This window comes from Oryx dammah, unplaced genomic scaffold (assembly GCF_014754425.2).
Source record: "Oryx dammah isolate SB20612 unplaced genomic scaffold, SCBI_Odam_1.1 HiC_scaffold_5, whole genome shotgun sequence".
In the NCBI taxonomy this organism is placed as follows: Eukaryota; Metazoa; Chordata; class Mammalia; order Artiodactyla; family Bovidae; genus Oryx; species Oryx dammah.
In genome coordinates, this window is record NW_024070189.1 from 2,649,021 (window position 1) to 2,669,403 (window position 20,383).

Here is a 20,383-nt window from a genome sequence, read left to right on the forward strand (position 1 = left end):
AAGCAGCTTATTATGTTATGAATGAAAGTAACTATATTCTCCTATGCCAGTGGTGAAAGCCCAGCATTATAATACCAACGTGATAACCAATGTACAACAAACACAACTGAACCATAATTTGCTTATTTTCCAAACAGAAGCAAACAAGCAAATCTTACTTAGTATATTATTATATATTATGGATGCATATCATTATTTTTCAATATTTTTATTTTCAATCAAGTTCAAAGTAATTCAAAAATTTTAAAAAACTTAGATGTCAACAGAATCCAGAAAAATGTTAATTTTAAGGTGACAGAAGAATAATTTAATAATTCTTCTGACATCTAAAGAACAATGATCTGGACCAAAGTATGCCTTATTTTTAAGAACATTTTCCAAAGACTGCTACTATTACAAATGTGTTCTGTACTCTATTCATCAGTGAACAACTAGTGCTCAGAAGGGGCTATAAGACAGAAGAGAAGGTTCAGCCACTTATACCAAAAATTCTGCAGTGAAAAAATGGCTCTGGAGAAAGGGCAGTATTCTTGATATGACTAGAACAGATCTCATCGAATATAATGTGGTTTGAAAGACTTTCAATGGAAATGGACCCTCATGATCACCTGTAGGCTTTCAGATTATACAACGAAACTTGTCTAACACCCCTGGCCTTGATTTCAGAAGCAGTCTATGAGCAATAGTCCTCAATGCAAATTTACAACCTCCTGAAGCACGAAAGATGCAGGATATAAAGCAGACCTCGGTGCCTGGAGGGACTCGGGATAGGCTATTTAACTCCTTTAGTGCGGTGGAAAAAAAGGAACACGTGCTTGGAGCTGATACAGCATATTAAAATACTAATCTCACCATAACAGTAAATATTAAACATCTATCATCAGATACTAGTCTGTTAAAGTCAAATTCACCTATGAGCTAATTATCTGACATTCTTCCTTCCAGCAACATTTCTGATTAAAGTGCTCCATCAGACTGTCTTCACAGAGAGATCTACATTTTAGCCACAGTGTAAAAAATGGCAAAATAAGTAGCTGGGAATACTATCATGATTAATCCATTTCCCTTTGTATAATGCAATTAACAGTTTTATTTTATCTAAAATTATGCTCTAAGCTCCCAATTTTTATATGTTTGAGTAAAATACCAGCGCTTTCATAGTTGCTTTTAGATTTTAAATTAAATATGCTTCCACACATTAAAAAATAATTTGAACATATACCTCATACCATATACAAATATTAACTTGCAATGGATCAAAGACCTACATGTCAAACTACAGAACTCTAGAAGGAAACACAGGTGACAGTTTGCATGACTTTGCACTAGACAATTTTTTTTAGATATAGCAACAAAAGTATGTGCAATGAAAGAAAATTACATAAATGGACTTTCCCAAAATTAAAAATTTTGTGTGTCAAGACAATTCCAAAAATGATGGAAAAAAATTTCAAATTATGTATCTGATAAGGGGCTTGTATTCAGGATATATAAAGAACTCATAACTCAACAATGAAGGAAAATCACCAGTTAAAACATATACAGTGGATATGAATAGTCATGTCTCCAAAGAATACATACAAGTGACCACAAATCACATTAAAAGATACTCAATATCATCAATTGTCAGGAAAATGCAAATAAAACTACAATGAGATACCATTTCATATCCACTAGGATGCCTATAATTTTTTAAAAAATGGAAAAATAAAAAGTACTGAGATTGTAGAGACTTGGAACACTCAAATTATACACTTTGCTGGTTCGAATATAAAATGCTTCGAACACTGTGGAAAACAGTTTGGTAGTTCCTCAGAAATTAAACACAGAATTACCACATGACCCAGCAATTCCTTGGTATATAACTGAAAGAACTGAAAACATACATTCACGTAAAAACTTGCATTTGAATGTTCACTGTGGCTTTATTCATAATAGCCCCAAAGTAGAACAACCCAAATGTCCATCAGCTGATGACAGGTAAACAATGTCAGACAAACCCACATAAGGGAGCAGTATGCACTCGTAAAGAGCAGGTCCAATAACTGCTGCACCGTGGATGAATCAAGAAGACGTCACACCAAGTGACCGAAACCAGGCAGGAGAAGGCCACAGCGAGTATGACTCTATTTGTGTGAAATGCCCAGGACAGGCAAATCCATAGGATCAAGAACAGATGAGTGATTACCAGAAAACTGAAAAGGGGGGAAATTAAGACCAACTGCTAATAGGAATGGAGCTTCTAATTAGGGAGACTGAAAGGCTCTGTATTTATATAATGGTGATGGTTCTACAACAATGAACATACTAAAACCACTGTGTGTATATGCTGAAATGGTGAGTTTCGCATTGTGTGAAGTATATCACAATAAAATAAATTAATTGGCTTAAGTGTGCCATTTTGGCAGGGTTCTTAAGAAGTGTTAAAAAATCGTTTACAGTAATTAAAATTTTTCCTTCTTCTACACTACCTTTACCAAAGTAGAATACTCAAAAGTGCTAAACTATGTCAGAAAAAATTTTAATTGTAATTAAATAGCCTCTAAAGTTTATTTATCTTAGATTATCATACTACCTGAAACCTTCACATTCACAATAAGACTCAAGAGCTCAGTTACCTGTGTAGTTGAGGGGAAAATCTTCAAGTAAACAGGATATTTAATACCTTACAGAAATAGTCCTGTACCTTTACTCGTAGTGCACCACAGTCTTTTTAGTTCATAAGATTTCTGAATAAACCGGGGCATGTCAAAGGGCACTTAACTGATGGATATAATGACTGCCTTAATCATGAAGATAAATGCGAGACGAAGTGCAGAGTCCCTAGAATTCTTGATTACAGAGGGAAATTTTCTTAAATGAAATGGGCATTTCATAGCTTCAAGGATGTTCATAAGTTTATTGAAATGTATATATGAATAAGGTACATGCTTTGTGGGAAAGGCACTTCATTTCAGATAAAAGCAGTTAGTAAACACCAAATTTTAACCTATATCAATCACTGCCAATTTAGTAATTTTACTTAAGAATAAGGTAAATACCACTTTTAAGTGGAGACAAAACATGTAAATATCTTAAGGCATTTAAAAAGCTATGATTTATATCAATTAATTATGAAGACTGTGTACACTATAGCGGACGTAACCCCATACAAGGAGAAGGCAATGGCACCCACTCCAGTACTCTTGCCTGGAAAATCCCATGGACAGAGGAGCCTGGTAGGCTGCAGTTCATGGGGTTGCTGGGAGTCGGACGCGACTGAGCGACTGAGCGACTTCACTTTTCACTTTCATGCACTGGAGAAGGAAATGGCAACCCACTCCAGTGTTCTTGCCTGGAGAATCCCAGGGACGGGGGAGCCTGGTGGGCTGCCGTCTATGGGGTCGCACAGAGTCGGACACGACTGAAGCGACTTAGCAGTAGCAGCAACCCCATACAACTACATCTTAATGAACAAACAGGATTTCTCCTTTGTTTCTAGATGTAAATCAATGTGTCTTAAAAGAAAAGAAAAACCTCTTTCATCCTGTTTAAAAAACACTTTAAATATTCCCTTGTAAGAACTGCTTCTTTTTCTTCTAATGTGCTGTGCTTAGTCGCTCAGTCGTGCCCGACTCTCTGTGACCCATGGACTGTAGCCCACCAGGCTCCTTTACCCATGGGATTCTCCAGGCAAGAATCCTGGAGTGGGTTGCCATGCCCTCTTCCAGAGGATCTTCCCAACCTACAGACTGAATGGAGGTCTCCTGCATTGCAAGTGGATTCTTTATCATCTGAGCCCTTTTCTTTTAATAAAAATTATCAAAAAAAACTCTCCTCATAGAGTCTCTGAAACTTCTCATAAATTCTTAATCAAGTCTCCTATGCTTTACTTTGACTGTCAAATCATAATAAACCAAGTCTTACGAACTACTATTCATCTGTAAAGTTGTAAATTTACGAAAATAAGAGTGAGAGAGAAGACTTGAAAGAGGCATACTCCGCCATGTGGCTCTTGCACATAGTTTTTATTTTCATTCGCCACTTAATGCCACATGAGACGGTCTGCATTAGTTTTCTCCTGTGGATACTTCTGAACACTGAGAGTGACAATGGCAGCATCAAAGGTTAAAAGATAAACTGAAAATCTCTTTTACGCAAAATACACTTTTCTTCCTTTTTTTTAAATTAAAATACCTGATGCCTTGCCACAGTTGTGTATAAAAGATTGTTGCTTGAGTGGAATAAATATGGGAATATATCTAACATCTTAAAAAGTGTGCATGCTCAATCATTAGATCGTGTCCAACTCTTTGCAACCCCATGGACTTCAGCCCACCAGGCTCCTCTGTCTATGGGATTTCCCAGGCAGGAATGCTGGAGTGGGTTGTCATTTCCTCCTCCGGGGATCTTCCCAACCCAGGGATCAAACCTGTGTCCTTGCTTGGCAGGCGGATTCTTTACCACTGAGGCACCAGGAAAGCCACATATTGAAAAGGAACTATAGCAAATATATCCAAAATGTGAATGAACATTGAACTAATCTAAGGTTAGGAAGCACTATTGTTTTTTTAATATATGAGTAGGTCACATTGTTTTAGCTAAACTTTTAAAGAACAAGAAATAATATTAAGATATTATGTCATAGAAACTTGGCAAGATGGGAAGCATGTAATTAGTTTGTACTGAATCTTGTTTCAACCATCATTCAATAAAATCCTATAAAGCTCCATACTGTGAGTGAGGCATGGCTAGAATAAAAAGCTTGATGACTTAGGTAATGAAGCAAAAAAATACTTTATACTTTTATATATAAATAGAATAAGAATTTTTTTTATCTTGCTTGGCTATAGCTGCTACTACTAGGAGTAGTGAATATTCTATACATTACCATGATGTGCCACGCCCAAATTTCAAATAGACTTTAATTTTCCAATTAAAACATTTATAAAATATGAACACATATAAACTGATACATTTTTAAAATACATATATAATAGTCCCTATTATAAAAATGTTTCACTGTAAAAGAATTATATTTACAGTTTTCTTCAAATAATGCTACAAAATACATAAAATACTGTAAATACTTATATGTAGTACAGGAAGTCTACAAATCAAATTTATTTCTTTCTTCCGTATTTCACTGTAACATGGGTCTTACTATACACATATCATTAATATACACACAGATTCACATGCACACCTAAAGTTAAATTGCCCACTTATCTTTCCATTGATAAATACAAATTTACATGACACTCACTGATATATCAGAAAAAGCTAGACAATGAGTATTTTCAGTAATGTATAGAGTTCATCGTACTTACTGAAGAGCCCAGTACAGATTTTGGAGACCTAATAATTCCAGCAATTGAGTGACGAATAGACTCAAATCTGGACAGCCTCTCCTTCCTTTCCTGGAAAGATGCAGAAAGAAACCGTTAGCGGTAGTAAACTGTCTGGTCTGTACACAGCTATGCTAGGCAATCAGGTGTTTATCGGCAGCTTCAGTCCATTCACTCTGTCTTACAAGTAAATAAAATGCAAGTTTCCTAATATTACAAGTGATAAGTAATCAAATGCACATGAACTCTGCAGCATTTTATTTGCGTGTTCGCTCAATAAATATGATTTGGGAAAAAATAAGAAATAGAAATTCAAGAGATAAGAGAAAACAAGAAATGCAAAGAAAACCCACAGAAACACAAGCATTAGCACACAGCGGGGAAAAATAGACACAAAGTAGAAGGAATCAAACACAGAAAATTTTTGACGGTTGTGAGGGATTTTCAAGGAAAAAACGGGAGTGGAGGGGGCAGGAGGAGAATTGTACGGAATGTATTTCTAAGCAGCGAATTTCACTTGAGCAGTGTGGAGGTTTCCCAGAGAGTGGCATGATGATGAGAACAATGGCAACGGAACAGGAGAAGGCCAACCATGCAGGCAGGGGCGGCAGCTCTGCTACTAAGGGAGCACATCCAGGCTGCTATTTGCTACGGGATGCATTTCTGTGAGTCACATACCACAACGAAAGCAAACTCTTCCTTAAAATTTCAAATCCTTAGATCCGTTCTACAGACACAGGTGATGGGAGAGGTAAGAGAGGTTAGGAAAGAAGAGCAGGAAGGAAAACAACGCTGAGACTTGGAGGTAAGAAGAAGGACAGCAAAGCACGTGGGAGGGTAATAAAAGCACTGACCAAGGGTCCAGTAGCGACTACAGTTCCGCTGCTGCAGCAAAGAGCCGGGCAGCACAGCGCCAAGCTCTGTACCTCCACGTCTTCCGACAGCAGCGATGCTCGATCCTACGCAGTCAGTGGAGGATAACTAGAGCAGGCCCCAGACAGCATCCTCTCACGGATAAACACTGCTTCCTGGCAGCAGTAAACAGAGGACGTCGCGGCATCGCGCCGCCAGCCTCTGTGGCCGCCTCAACTGCCCACCCTGAGAGCACTCAGGATGGAGAAGAAAGCGGACGCTGGCCCTCGATACTCGAGGTGCACGTCAGAGGGACGACTTTAGTGAGCCGGGCCCTGCACCTTCCCACGCGCAGAGAAGGACTACACTCATTAACACGAGACGTCCGCCTTCCTTCAGTCAGCAGTCATCTACCGATGTTCCGACTGCCTGGCTGGGTGCAAGGAGTCCCATCTGTCACGACTGCTCCCTCACCTCTTCGGCGCAATCTCTCGAGACCCATCTGAGGGGCTGTGTCCTGGGCTTACGTCCTCAACAAACCCATCAATAAAACAGAATTCCCAAGCTTTAGGTCGAGTGGTTTTTTTTGTTTTTTGTTTTTTTTTCAATTGACACTTTGTCTCCAATACCTAGAGTGTAGTATATCTCTTTATATAGTAAATATTTTTCATCACATGCTACCTGGTAAACATCATATTTCCTGGAATTTAACCTTTGTCTCTCCACTTACTTATTGCCAGGTTATTTGCTGTCATTCTATGAGTTGTGGTACTGTTAGTTTTTATTATTCTACAAACATATACCTACTAATACTTTAAAATAATCTTAGAAGATCAATTGAGTCAATGCTCTTAAAATATTAAAGAGTAGAATCCCAATGTAGGAGCACTATGAGAACAGACCCGAAAATTGCCTGGGAGGTTATGCAGAAGAGTAGAAAATTCAATGGAGAGATTTAAGTATCAGAAAGTATTTTATTTGTATATGTTTATAGCAATATTCACTGTCATGGTAAAAATGACTCTCCTCAAGCTACATCTTGGGCATCAAACCTTACAAAAGTAAAGAGAATAATATGTCCCCAAGCCCCTTAATAATACTAAAGAGAAACATTTTCTTAAAAAACTATTACTAATTAGGTAAAACTAGTAGATAGGTTTAGGTGTGGAATAAAATAATTGCTTCCCTTATATCAAGTTACAAAGCATAATATTGTCTGTATTCAAAGGAATATGATCAGTGAAAGAACCTTTCATTTAAAAACACTCTTTAAATAACGTGATCTTAAAAAAATGTATTATTAGAAGGAATAAATAGACTTTAAGTTTTATCTAGGAATAATCAAACACAAATAGAGTTTATAAAACATGTTAACCAGTGTGAGCTCACTTGGTGCCCAGATTTCCACAAATAAAACGTGAAATTCTTTTACCAAAAGAATTTCTGGCCAGTGTTTAAATAATCCACCTAACAATATATCAAATTATGCTGATTACTGTGTCAATGAATTAAATGGCAACTTTAACAATTAAAATTAAAAAGCTTCTCTTCAATTACCACGGACAAAGTGTCTAATTTTGCCTGTAGGCCTGCCAAGGCTGGTGATGATTTAACAAGGTAAAGAGATTTCTCCAGATAAATAGGGATCAGTTCTGGCTAAAAGTCCCTCAGAGTGGAGACAGCTGTGGGCCAGTGAAGGAGGGAAAGGAGAGGCAATGTGATGAAGTAATCTATGATGTTATGAAATAATATTATGATGAGTAGGCTATAAAAATTCTATAGTACAGCCATAAAGCTATCTTGAAAGAACAGATGCAGGATCAGTTTCACATCTCATTTAAGAACAGCTCTTCATTCCAGTAAAATTAAAGCAGAGCTTCTCAATAGCTCTCTCAATCTATATACATATATATATGATGACTAAGAGACTTCCATAATAATTAAAAGCCTATCTATGATAAATCTTTCAAAATATTTTGAAAGAAATAATATCTTAATTACAGTTCAAGTAAAACCAAACCTATCCAGTTTCCAAATCCCTCTTCACTGAAACTCTCAAATTATAGTAAAATAGGTTCTCAAGTCACCTTCATCTCCTATCCAAAAGCAAAGATATAAAAGGCAAGTACTGAGGTTTTGCTAAAAATTAACAGCAGAAAAACATGTATTTCTGCTTTATTGACTATGCCAAAGCCTTTGACTGTGTGGATCACAATAAACTGTGGAAAATTCTGAAAGAGATGGGAATACCAGACCCCCTGACCTGCCTCTTGAGAAACCTATATGCAGGTCAGGAAGCAACAGTTAGAGCTGGACATGGAACAACAGACTGGTTCCATATAGGAAAAGGAGTACGTCAAGGCTGTATATTGTCACCCTGCTTATTTAACTTATACACAGAGTACATCATGAGAAATGCTGGACTGGAAGAAGCACAAGCTGGAATCAAGATTGCTGGGAGAGATATCAATAATCTCAGATATGCAGATGACACCACCCTTATGGCAGAAAGTGAAGAGAAGCTAAAAAGCCTCTTGATGAAAGTGAAAGAGGAGAGTGAAAAAGTTGGCTTAAAGCTCAACATTCAGAAAAGGAAGATCATGGCATCCAGTCCCATCACTTCATGGGAAATAGAAGGGGAAACAGTGGAAACAGTGTCAGACTTTATTTTGGGGGGCTTCAAAATTACTGCAGATGGCGATTGCAGCCATGAAATTAAAAGACACTTACTCCTTGCAAGGAAAGTTATGACCAACCTAGATAGCATATTGAAAAGCAGAGACATTACTTTGCCAACAAAGGTCCGTCTAGTCAAGGCTATGGTTTTTCCAGTGGTCATGTATGGATGTGAGAGTTGGACTGTGAAGAAAGCTGAGTGCCGAAGAATTGATGCTTTTGAACTGTGGTGTTGGAGAAGACTCTTGAGAGTCCCTTGGACTGCAAGGAGATCCAACCAGTCCATCCTAAAGGAGATCAGCCCTGGGTGTTCTTTGGAAGGAATGATGCTAAAGGTGAAACTCCAGTACTTTGGCCACCTCATGAGAAGAGTTGACTCATTGGAAAAGACTCTGATGCTGGGAGGGATCGGGAGCAAGAGGAGAAAGGGGCGAGAGAGGATGAGATGGCTGGATGGCATCACCCACTCGATGGACGTGAGCTTGAGTGAACTCCGGGAGATGGTGATGGACAGGGAGGCCTGGCGTGCTGAGGTTCATGGGGTCACAAAGAGTTGGACACGACTGAGCGACTGAACTGAACTGAACTGAGCTGAACAGCTCTTCCAAATGACAGTCTATATAGATGCCGAAGTAAATAACAAATTAACAACCTGAACGAAAAAGCACGTAACCGGTCTCAAAGCAAGGCTCTTAAAGGAGACACTAAGGAAGAAAGAATAAGATTCTTGATGTCAGAAGAAAAAAGAGTGTAAATCTCGGCAAGCCGCTGAACTACTCCGGCTCTTAGGTTTCCATATCAGCAAATAGAAGAACCCTGCACTAGACAGAAGTTTTCATCTCAAAACTTCTGTGACCATTGCTCAACTCCCCAGTCATCTGTACTGCTCTGATCACTAAGGACGCTCTCACAGAAGAGTTCCACTGTATCAGGCTGGCAGCCAGAGTTACTCCCCCGGGGGACTCAGGCACACCCTGCCTGCCAGTGCCCTCAGAACTTGTCCCCAGACGGGAAGGGGGAAAGAACCATAGTTCTTTCTTTTCTCCACAGAGAGAGGTGACACCAGAATACTCTTCGGTTAATAATAGCGCATTCATTGAAGCAGTAGCCATGTATTATTTCTCATAGACTTCTGTAAATAAACTCAATCAAATAACATTCTTAGAAGGAACAATGAAAGTGATTATTTGTCCCTGCAGGAACAGTCAGATGTTTATTCAAATCAGCAGGCAGTAAGATTCAAGAAAAAGATAATATTCACAATATTCACTCTCAACCTCCAGGCTGTGTGCCAAATATCTTTGGGACTTCTTATGCAAAGCAGCCATGAAATTTGGAGTGATTTTGTGAGGAATAGCTGCAGGGAAATTACAATGCCAGAGAAGATTGTCTCTCAAAAAAAAATTCTAAACTGTTGATAACTCCATAATATAAATGAAACACTGCAAAAATCAATAAGTCCTTCATAAACGGAATGGATTTATAAATAAACAAATACCTTAGTCTTTTGCAGATGTTGATCTGCTGGAGAGAATGAAGGACACACAGTTTCTACTCCCATCACAGTACAGAATTTAAGCATCAAAATGCTTTCTAAATGATTTATTCTAGCAATAGGGTTCTTACTGAATAAAAATCATCTTAGAAGTATTTACTGCCTGGGAAACTCGTTCGTCACACTGTTTTTCTTGGATGCTTGCATATTAAGAATATTTATTAAAGGAAAGACAATAATAGTGAAATTTGCTCAGTTGTGTCCCACTCTTTGCGACCCCAGGGTCTATACAGTCTATGGAATTCTCCAGGCCAGATTACTGGAGTGGGTAGCCTTTCCCTTCTCCAGGGGATCTTCCCAACCCAGCGATCCAACTTAGGTCTCCCGCATTGCAGGCGGATTCTTTACCAGCTGAGCCACAGTTCAGTTCAATTCAGTTCAGTCGCTCAGTTGTGTCCGACTCTTTGTGACCCCATGAACTTCAGCACACCAGGCCTCCCTGTCCATCACCATCTCCTGGAGTTCACTCAAACTCAGGTCCATCGAGTCGGTGATGCCATCCAGCCATCTCATCCTCTGTTGTTCCCTTCTCCTCCTGCCCCCAATTCCTCCCAGCATCAGGGTCTTTCCAATGAGTCAACTCTTCTCATGAGGTGGCCAAAGTACTGGAGTTTCAGCTTTTGCATCACTCCTTCCAAAGAACACCCAGGGCTGATCTCCTTCAGAATGGACTGGTTGGATCTCCTTGCAGTCCAAGGGACTCTCAAGAGTCTTCTCCAACACCACAGTTCAAAAGCATCAATTCTTCGGCACTCAGTCTTCTTCACAGTCCATACATGACCACTGGAAAAACCATAGCCTTGACTAGACGAACCTTAGTCGGCAAAGTAATGTCTCTGCTTTTGAATATACTATCTAGGTTGGTCATAACTTTTCTTCCAAGGAGTAAGCATCTTTTAATTTCATGGCTGCAGTCACCATCTGCAGTGATCTTGGAGCCCCCCAAAATAAAGTCTGACACTGTTTCCACTGTTTCCCCATCTATTTCCCATGAAGTGATGGGACCAGATGCCATGATCTTAGTTTTCTGAATGTTGAGCTTTAAGCCAACTTTTTCACTCTCCTCTTTCTCTTTCATCAAGAGGCTTTTTAGTTCCTCTTCACTTTCTGCCATAAGGGTGGTGTCATCTGCATATCTGAGGTTATTGATATTTCTCCCAGCAATGTACAAGGGAAGCCCCTCAAAAAAGAAAGACAACCTCTTTGCTAAGTCAAGCATTTTCACGTTTTGAAATAGGAAACTAAATGCACAAAAGGAATGCCTGAATGATTAAGATTTTGTCTTAAAATAACAATGCTGAAGAAATCTATGGTATAATAGAATGGGGTTCAATGAAACCCAGGCTGTAATGCTCCCCATTATACTGCCTGCTTTCCTGACTCTGTATCCTTTAAATAAGGTGCCTTCTCCTCTAGGGAAACAAATCCCAAGTGTCAGGCTATAATCAGCTACCTTCCTGTTCAATATCTAAATGTAATTTGTGTTCCATGGAGCTTTTCTCAAGTGTAGGAACAAATATGTATTAAAATTCTTTTTATAAAGTATCCAGAAGTGCAAGATGCACACCAACCCGTTTCCTTTGAGGACCTGACTGACCCAATGTGCATACTGATAGATTTTGCTCAGTAAGCAACGGTGCATTTCAGTAACGTAAAAAAGTACACTATTATGAATTAAGTCATTAAGACATCTTAACTGAAATTCTATTAAAATAATTAAGGGACATAATAATAAGACCATACATTTATCCCCTTTGCTTAAACTAACAAATTATAAAACATATATGTTATAATGTAGAAAATATGTGGAGAATGAAAGTGTTACTTCATTAGAGGTCCCTATGTCTAGTAATCAAGGCACTTTACCAACTTCAGCCTCACCCTCACCAACTCCCAAGCTCATTATCATATTTAACAAACTGCTGTGATCAGGCCAAAACCACCCCTTTGTCACTAGCCGTGTAAGCGGCATGTGCCTCTCCCAGCGGCTTTGTTCTCTCTCCTCCTCTTCCCTTTCTGTCTCCCGTTTCCCTCTTTTCCTCCCGTCCGTCTCCCGGCTCACAGTGTTTAGCTACCATTATTCGGGTTTTACTAATACTGACAAGGACATGTGGGCAGTTCCCATCTTTTGGCTGTTGTGAATAGTGCTGTAATGAACATTCATACATACATACTTGAGTATCTGTTTTCAACTCTTTCAGGGATTTATCTAGGAATGGAATTGCTGGGGATATGGCAGATCCAACCAGTCAATCCTAAAAGAGATCAGTCCTGAATATTCTTTGGAAGGACTGATGCTGAAGCTGAAACTCCAATATTTTGGCCACCTGATGTGAAGAACTGGCTCATTTGAAAAGACCCTGATGCTGGGAAAGATTGAAGGCGGGAGGAGAAGGAGACGCCAGAGGATGAGATGGTTGGATGGCATCACCCACTCAATGGCATGAGTTTGAGTAAACTCCGGGAGTTGGTGATGGACAGAGAGGCCTGGCGTGCTGCAGTCCATGGGGTCGCAAACAGTCAGACATGACTGAGCAACTGAACTGACTGAACTGATGGCAATTCTATATTTAATTTTCAGAGGAACTGCCAAACTGGTTGACCCATTTTACATTCCCACCAACAATGTATGAGACTTCTAAATTTTTCACATCCTTGCCAACACTTGTTATTTCTGTTTTTCTGATTATAAATATCCCAGTGATTGTAAAGTGCTGCTTGCCTTCATTTTTTAAGGATACTTTCACTGAAGATAGAAGTCAAAGTTGAGGTTTTTTTTCTTTTCTTCCAGAGCTTTGCGTTCTGGTCTCCATGGTTCCTGGTACGAAGTCAGCAAGAATCCATGTCATTATTCCCCTGTACATAATGCTTCTTTTTTTTTTTTAGCTTGATTTTTGCTTTTATTTATTTATTTAATATAAATTTATTTATTTTAATTGGAGGTTAATTACTTTACAGTATTGTATTGGTTGCATTGTAATCAACTAGGATATAAGTACATGTAAATTTTTCTTTTAACTTTTCTTTTTGGGGTCTGTTAAATATCCTGGACTTCTGGATTGAAAGTGTTGGAAAACACAACCATGTCTGTTCAAATACGTTTCTACTCCCATCTCTCTTTCCTTTCTTAAATTCTAATTATTATACATGTATGTTAGTACTTTTGATATTACCCCATGATCTCAAATACTCAGTTGTCTATTTTTACCTTTTTGCTTCATTCTAAATACTCTAAATCACCTGTCTTCACAGCTCACTGTAATTTTCCTGTGTCCAGTCTACTGACAAGTCCAGCTAATGAATTTCTCAGTTCTGATAAATTTTTCATTCTAGAATTTCCATGATCCACATTGCTGATCAGCTGCTCCATACCCTGCTACTGCTACTGCTGCTAAGTCGCTCCAGTTGTGTCCGACTCTGTGCGACACTGTCTATCTCTTCACACATACTGCATACCTTTTCTTAGACCCCTAAGCATGTTCATAAGCTATGCTAAAGACACTAGTAATACCAGGGCCATCTCTAAGTCTTCTTACTTTCTGAGCTGTAGGTCACGTTTCTTACTTTTTAGTGGCCATACAATGTTTACCAGATGGCTTCTATAAAAAAAAAAAGTGGAATCTGAATTCTATATGTTTACCTCAAGAAAGAGGCACACATTCATTTTTTTTTTCTTTCAGGATGCTAGAACTAGGCTGTAGTTAATAAGCTGGGCTTGTCCTCTGCTACTGCTTTGGTTTGAATTAATCCATCACCAGCTTCAAACATTTGGGGCTAGATCAAGTTTTTCTTCTGGAGAAGGCAATGGCACCCCACTCCAGTACTCTTGCCTGGAAAATCCCATGGACGGAAGAGCCTGGGAGGCTGCAGTCCATGGGGCCACTAAGAGTCAGACACGTCTGAGCGGCTTCCCTTTCACTTTTCACTTTCATGTGTTGGAGAAGGAAATGGCAGCCCACTCCAGTGTTCTTGCCTGGAGAATCCCAGGGACGGGGGAGCCTGGCGGGCTGCCGTCTATGGAGCCGCACAGAGTCGGACACGACTGAAGCGACTCAGCAGGAGCAGCAGTAAGTTTTTCTTCAGCTACGGATGGAATCTGAACTGTGGCCAGATTCCAGCAGGCTCTTTGGCGGGGGTAAGGGGGGCAGAAGGCGGGCTCTGGGGAGCTCTCTTTCCTCCTCAGGCTCACCCGCTACTTTATATCTGAGATAACTTTCTACCTTCTCTAGCCTTCAGAAGGCCACTGCTCCCAACTCTGTGAAGACCCACAAGTCCCTGCAGAGAATCCATCTGAGAGAGGGTTCCTATGTTCTTTTGTCAGTAAAAACCCAGAGGGCTCAGCCCTCCTGCCCCTAATCTCAAACAGCCACCCCGCCCTCCTCGGACAATACGGCAACACTTTTTACACTTGAGGAGGATGTCACTCGGAATATCTTTCTCAAGCGTCCATCTCTGATTCCCTGCTGAACTCAACGAAGACGTGAGCAGACCAGAAGCGGCTTCACTCTGCAGGGCGGGCTCCCCCAGATTCTAATCTGTCCCGCCAGCCTACACACTGCTGTCAGCATTTTGGTTAAAGCTTGTTCAGTCGATTCCTCCTTATTCCTTTCAATGGAACTTTCTTCTTATCACACAGCTCCACCGAGGATGGAGGAAATCATAGGGTTTTTTTTTTCCTAGGAAAGCTTGTCACTTTCTGGATTTTGGTTCATTTGGGTTTCTTTCTGACCTCAGATCTCTGATGAGTCTTTTTTTAAAACTATTCTTTTGTACCGTACTCTCTGATAAGTAACCTACTAGTCATCATTTTATTTATCCTTATTCACAAACCAAGAAAATAAAAAGACATATTTTAAGCGTCTTCAGTATGACAAAGAAGTCGTTAATTTATCAAAAGTTACAGACTTGAATTTAACTACTATTTTCTACAGCAGTCAATTATCACAAAAGGCCTTTAAAGACTACATTTCTCAGAAAATTATTTAAAGGGTTAATGTCCAGACTTCTCAAAAATTTTGATTGCTAGTCTGTTTTGGTTTTCTTTTGTTGATTACTTTTGGGAGGTAAGGGAGATAAGTTTATTGGTCTTGTATTTCCTGCAGGCCTCACAAGGATACTATAAAGACTACTATGTAACATATTTCATTTTTGTAAAAGGTTTTAAGTTTCCAACTTTATCTGAGAAGTTTCATGAATGGAAACATACTGTCTGATATAGTCTCATACTGCACATGTATCAATAATCCTCTTATCTGTTCAGGGCTCCTTTTGTAACTAGAACTGAGACCATTTCAGGTTTCAAGGCTTCAGTCAAGACTTTATTAGAATGGAATCAGAAACAGCAGGATTCAAAAGAAAATCCTCACTTAAAAAAGAGAAAATCATAAATTTTAAAGAAAGGAATGTGGTTTACATAATGTTACACTTGCATTATCAGCAAATAAAATCCAACCGGGAAACCTGTTTTAGAAAGACACAAACTAGCTTCTAAGCGTCTGTCTCAGCCTCAGCCCTCCTGAGAGAAAATACCACACTGCAGCCTTGTGGCACCGCTGCCTGAGAGTGAAGTCGATATGATAACAGGCACAGCTGAGAAACGAGGGCAAATGCTTGACAACATGATTTTGAATTTCTGGACATATCCAGAAATCTGGGGGGACAAATTCTCTTTTTAGCTTTAACTAATCTGCCATAGTTGACTGCTATTACGGAATGGATACAGTAGGCTTTCTTAGAATATCCATGAGTGATTAAAGATTACTAATAAATACAACGATCACAACTGTCACTAACAAAATCACGCACTAACATTTTTAACGTTTTGGACATATATTAACTTCTAACAGGAAAACGAACATTTTCATATTGAAATGCATTGACGTAAAAATTCTTTGCAAAATAAATATTCACTATGCTGTGGTGACCCTTCTTACTGATCCCCATTAGCTGAACAGTTTCAGCACACGACACACAAAATAACTGCCCGATGTGTTGGTGGAAACCCCACGGTAGACAGTTATTAATAGATACCATACTGCAAAGGGTAGTAACTGCACAGAGTTCAGAACTGCTCAGTTAAACAAATTTAAGCAGATTTCTTAAATGCAACATGTCTCAGAGCCTCAGTGATGTACTTTTTTTGGAGGAAATATTATTCTACAAAATTCACCTCAAGAAATGATGTCATGAGGATTTCATTAAAGGCAGTAGGAGAGAAAACATTCTCTTCCACTTTACATCAGTCACAGCTTTTCCTGGACATTATCTCACATATAACAGGTCCAAATGAACGAATTCCAGTTTGTCTCTTTCTGGCCACAAGCACCTACCCCACTGGTATGCTTTTAACTAGTTCCACTAAAACCATGTTTCAACTTCACTGAAGCCCCAAGGCTTTGAGTCTCCTAATTTCTTCCATTCCATCGCCTTCTCTTTTGTTCTCTTTCTCACTGAGATGGCCATGACGCCTCACTCCACTGACACTCGCCATATTCTCAATTCCCTTGCTCTCCGGTCTCTTAGTTGTCCCCACACAACAAACCCCAACCATGGACAGATCCAACTTTCTGTTCCCTCGGAGCTAACATTTGGCAACCCACCACTGCTGAGAGAGTCACATGATGATTGCTTCAAATGGGCGCTAAATATCCGCCATACGATGGCGTTTCACTGTTCAACTCACTTCTTAACACTCCCACTTCCACTGTCAACCCTTTCCTACTTTCCATGTCTAAACCACCGTGATCTACCCTCCCCTGCTTCTAGAAAGGAACTACAAGGCAGAAACCCCCTCCGTGTCCCTTGCACACCCACAAACGTATTCCTTCCCCTCCCATTCTAATCCTGTCCCCATGTGGACACATGGAGCTGTCTCTCTCCCACCAAGGACGACCACTCTACTTGTACTTCCTGCCTTTCTGCCCTCCCAAGGACTTTACACCTTTAAAAACCTAACAGGCCTCTCTGTGATGTACTGCCCCATTGACTTTCATATTTAAGGTGCTCTCATAGGGAAACAAGAAGAGTTAGGAGGAGAGAAAGGAGGAGAAAGAGAGCAGTGAAGGGAGAGGATGAACCTTTCCCTTAACCACACACTTTGCTCCATTTATTGCATGCTCTTCACAAAAGAAAGAAAAAAAAAAATACCTAAAAGAGTTATCTATATCAGCTAGAAATCTCGGGACCAAGTCTCTGTTTCTAAGTAACAGGTATTAATCTGTCTAAATTAATAAAGCACTCATCATATTTACTGGTATTTTCAGAAATTCTTTACCTGTTTCACCACCAGGCAACAGGCAGAGCAGAATCAATAAGAAAAAAGAGACACCAAACTACTAGCCTAGAATACTCAATGTGCAGCTCCAGATATCATACTTGTAAATCAGGAAGAACTCTGATTAGGTATCACCATACAAGCCACAATTTCTCATTTGAAAAATAAGAGTGGGTATTCATCAACTAACCAATGGTCTCACAAAGTTATTAAAGCATAATGGTGTATATGAACACAATGTATATAATGGTACAATAATTCTAAAAATTAAAATTATATTTTTATTAAGCAAAATTATTACACTGGAGGAAAAGTTTAGTGATATGAGAATCTGAACATCCCGTAAATCCCCTTATTACTACGGAGTTGTCCATGGATTTTGTAACTCGCATTGTCTATGTCTGTCTTTATGGAGGATACCTTAATTTATACCTATTGGAAATGCTCATAGACAACATTATGACAAACTATAGTCCAGAAATACTAGCAGCTTGAGGGAAAAAATGCTATAGCACTGAATACAGAGTTGACTAAGCCCTCAAAAAAAAAAAAAAAAAAAGGCTCTCCAGGAAGGTTTCCTGTAGTTACCTCATTCAGAGCAAAACTTCATGAAGATTCTAATAAAAGTACATGAAAAGTTATGAATGGTGTTTAAATTTTTATTCCTGATGAAATTTTCACCCCACAACATTCTTTTGGCTCTGATTATATTCTATCTATCTCAATATACAACTAGAGGCAAAAAGTGATTGGTTCAATTGGAAGTGGCAGCCCTAAAAGTTGAGAGGCTGTACTTTTTTAAAATAATGGCCAAAGTGAGTGTCAACTGTCTTGACTAAACTTCCCTAGGTCTGCATGACCTACATATCTTAGAAAGCACAGCTTTTAAAGGCACTTTTATTGTTCTACACTATCTTCATTTCTTAGCCAAACTGGCATCCCTATTTCAAGATATATATTCAAAATATTTTCTCCTTGCCAAGCATTAACTTCTTACCTTATTAGTAGCTTCAATGTGTTTTATCTGAGATTCAAAATAGTTTATAGAGAAGAAAATTTTCCTATGAAAGGGGAGGAAAGCTGATACAAATGTATATAAAGTCCGGTAGTACTTAGATAAATTCACCACTTTTCAGGATGGGTAAGAAAAAGAGGAAGTGGTTTACAGTGTATCCAGGTCTAATCTAACATGAATAGCTATGCTCAAAGGCACACAGCAAGCTCAGCAGAAATATATATATATATGTATATATATATATGTGTGTGTGGGTATACACTCAAGAAAACAAGAATAATACTGTATATGTGTGTTTGATTCTAATCATATTTTCATGGCCTTGGACACAGCAAAAATTTTTCCAGAGCCTCAAAATGCCATTTAGCCATATTCAAATAAGCTTCTCAGAAGACAAAATTTATCCCTCAGAAAGCATTTTAAACCTGCTTAGTTCATGATAAGCTCACAATTCACATTTAAAATTCAAAGAGCATAAAGAACTTTATCTCTGACAGATATGAAACTGAAAAAGACAGGTATTGCTTTTTCTAGTCTTCAATATAAGACTAAAATATCAATGATTTCCTTGGCATAGAAGTAACTGAAACTGCAAAATTAATTTGCGTTATTTCTAATTCAGAATACTTTTGCATAGCTATACTTTATCTCAATCAAAAACCCAATTTTTATCAGTGCTACTCAATAATATCTATAGAACTGACTGACAGAAACATAATAATTTGAAATAATATCAAGAGAAATAACTCAATAAAGGGTGAATCTTAATTAAACAATAATCCTCTTTATCAAAGGATAAAGAAAAAAGATTATGTCATTAAAAAGTTTTTTTTTAATTCTAAAATGGAGTTTGGAATTTTCCTCTCATTAAAAAATAAAATACAAGCAATGAAATAACCCACCAGAAGCAATATGAAAGCATTATGAAAAGTACCCTAGCCTATGTTCTTTTTGCTTCATGTGATAAAACAGATGAGTTAATGGAGGAAATTATACAAGGACAGCAGATAATCAGGAAGTACTCGATCAGTGGATGAAAGACCAATAACACCCACGTGTTATTGTAACAGACACACACAGACACTTTAACATTATTGGTTAAAGACCAATAACATCCAGTGATAATCAACCTCAACACTGGGACAGCAGTACAACAGAAACACTCTTTCATTCTCCACAGATCACCATGCTGCGTTTTCCTTCCCTCCAAAACTCAGCCACATGAGAGTGTGGCTAGAGAAGAGAAAAAATCAACCACACATCCGTGTCCCCCTGTCCCTTGCTGTCTACTTGCCCACACGTCACTGACCTTTGACTCGCCCCCCACGACCGCAGTGCTGCCAGGCCTGCGGGCACCGCGGCACTCCCTTTTGACGGCATACCTCTCGACACCGCCGCCTCTTGGTTTTCTCCATCTGTCAGCTTGATGCACCTCATTCGTGTGTGTCTGTGTGTATCTGCGTCTGTCTGTGTGTGCGCTCAGTCACGTCTGACTCCCTGAGACCCACGGACTGTAGCCTGGCAGGTTATTCTGTCTGTCTGGTTGATCCACCTCATTCGTGTGTGTGTGTGTGTCTGTGTCTGTGTCTGTGTGTGTCTGTGTGTGTGCTCAGTCATGTCTGACTCCCTGAGACCCATGGACTGTAGCCTGCCAGGTTACTCTGTCTGGTTGATCCACCTCATTC

The 20,383-nt window shown here is 39.1% G+C and overlaps 1 protein-coding gene across 5 annotated transcripts in view; it reads right to left on the reverse strand.

Annotated features, from left to right (window-relative positions):
• FER (FER tyrosine kinase) overlaps window positions 1-20,383 on the reverse strand; it is a 475,518-nt gene that overhangs the window by 246,545 nt on the left and 208,590 nt on the right. For all 5 annotated transcript variants that reach the window (XM_040239698.1, XM_040239699.1, XM_040239695.1 and 2 more), the window contains one exon: window positions 5,310-5,399. In XM_040239698.1, coding sequence (XP_040095632.1) covers window positions 5,310-5,399 — 90 coding nt within the window. The remainder of the gene's footprint in view (window positions 1-5,309; window positions 5,400-20,383) is intronic.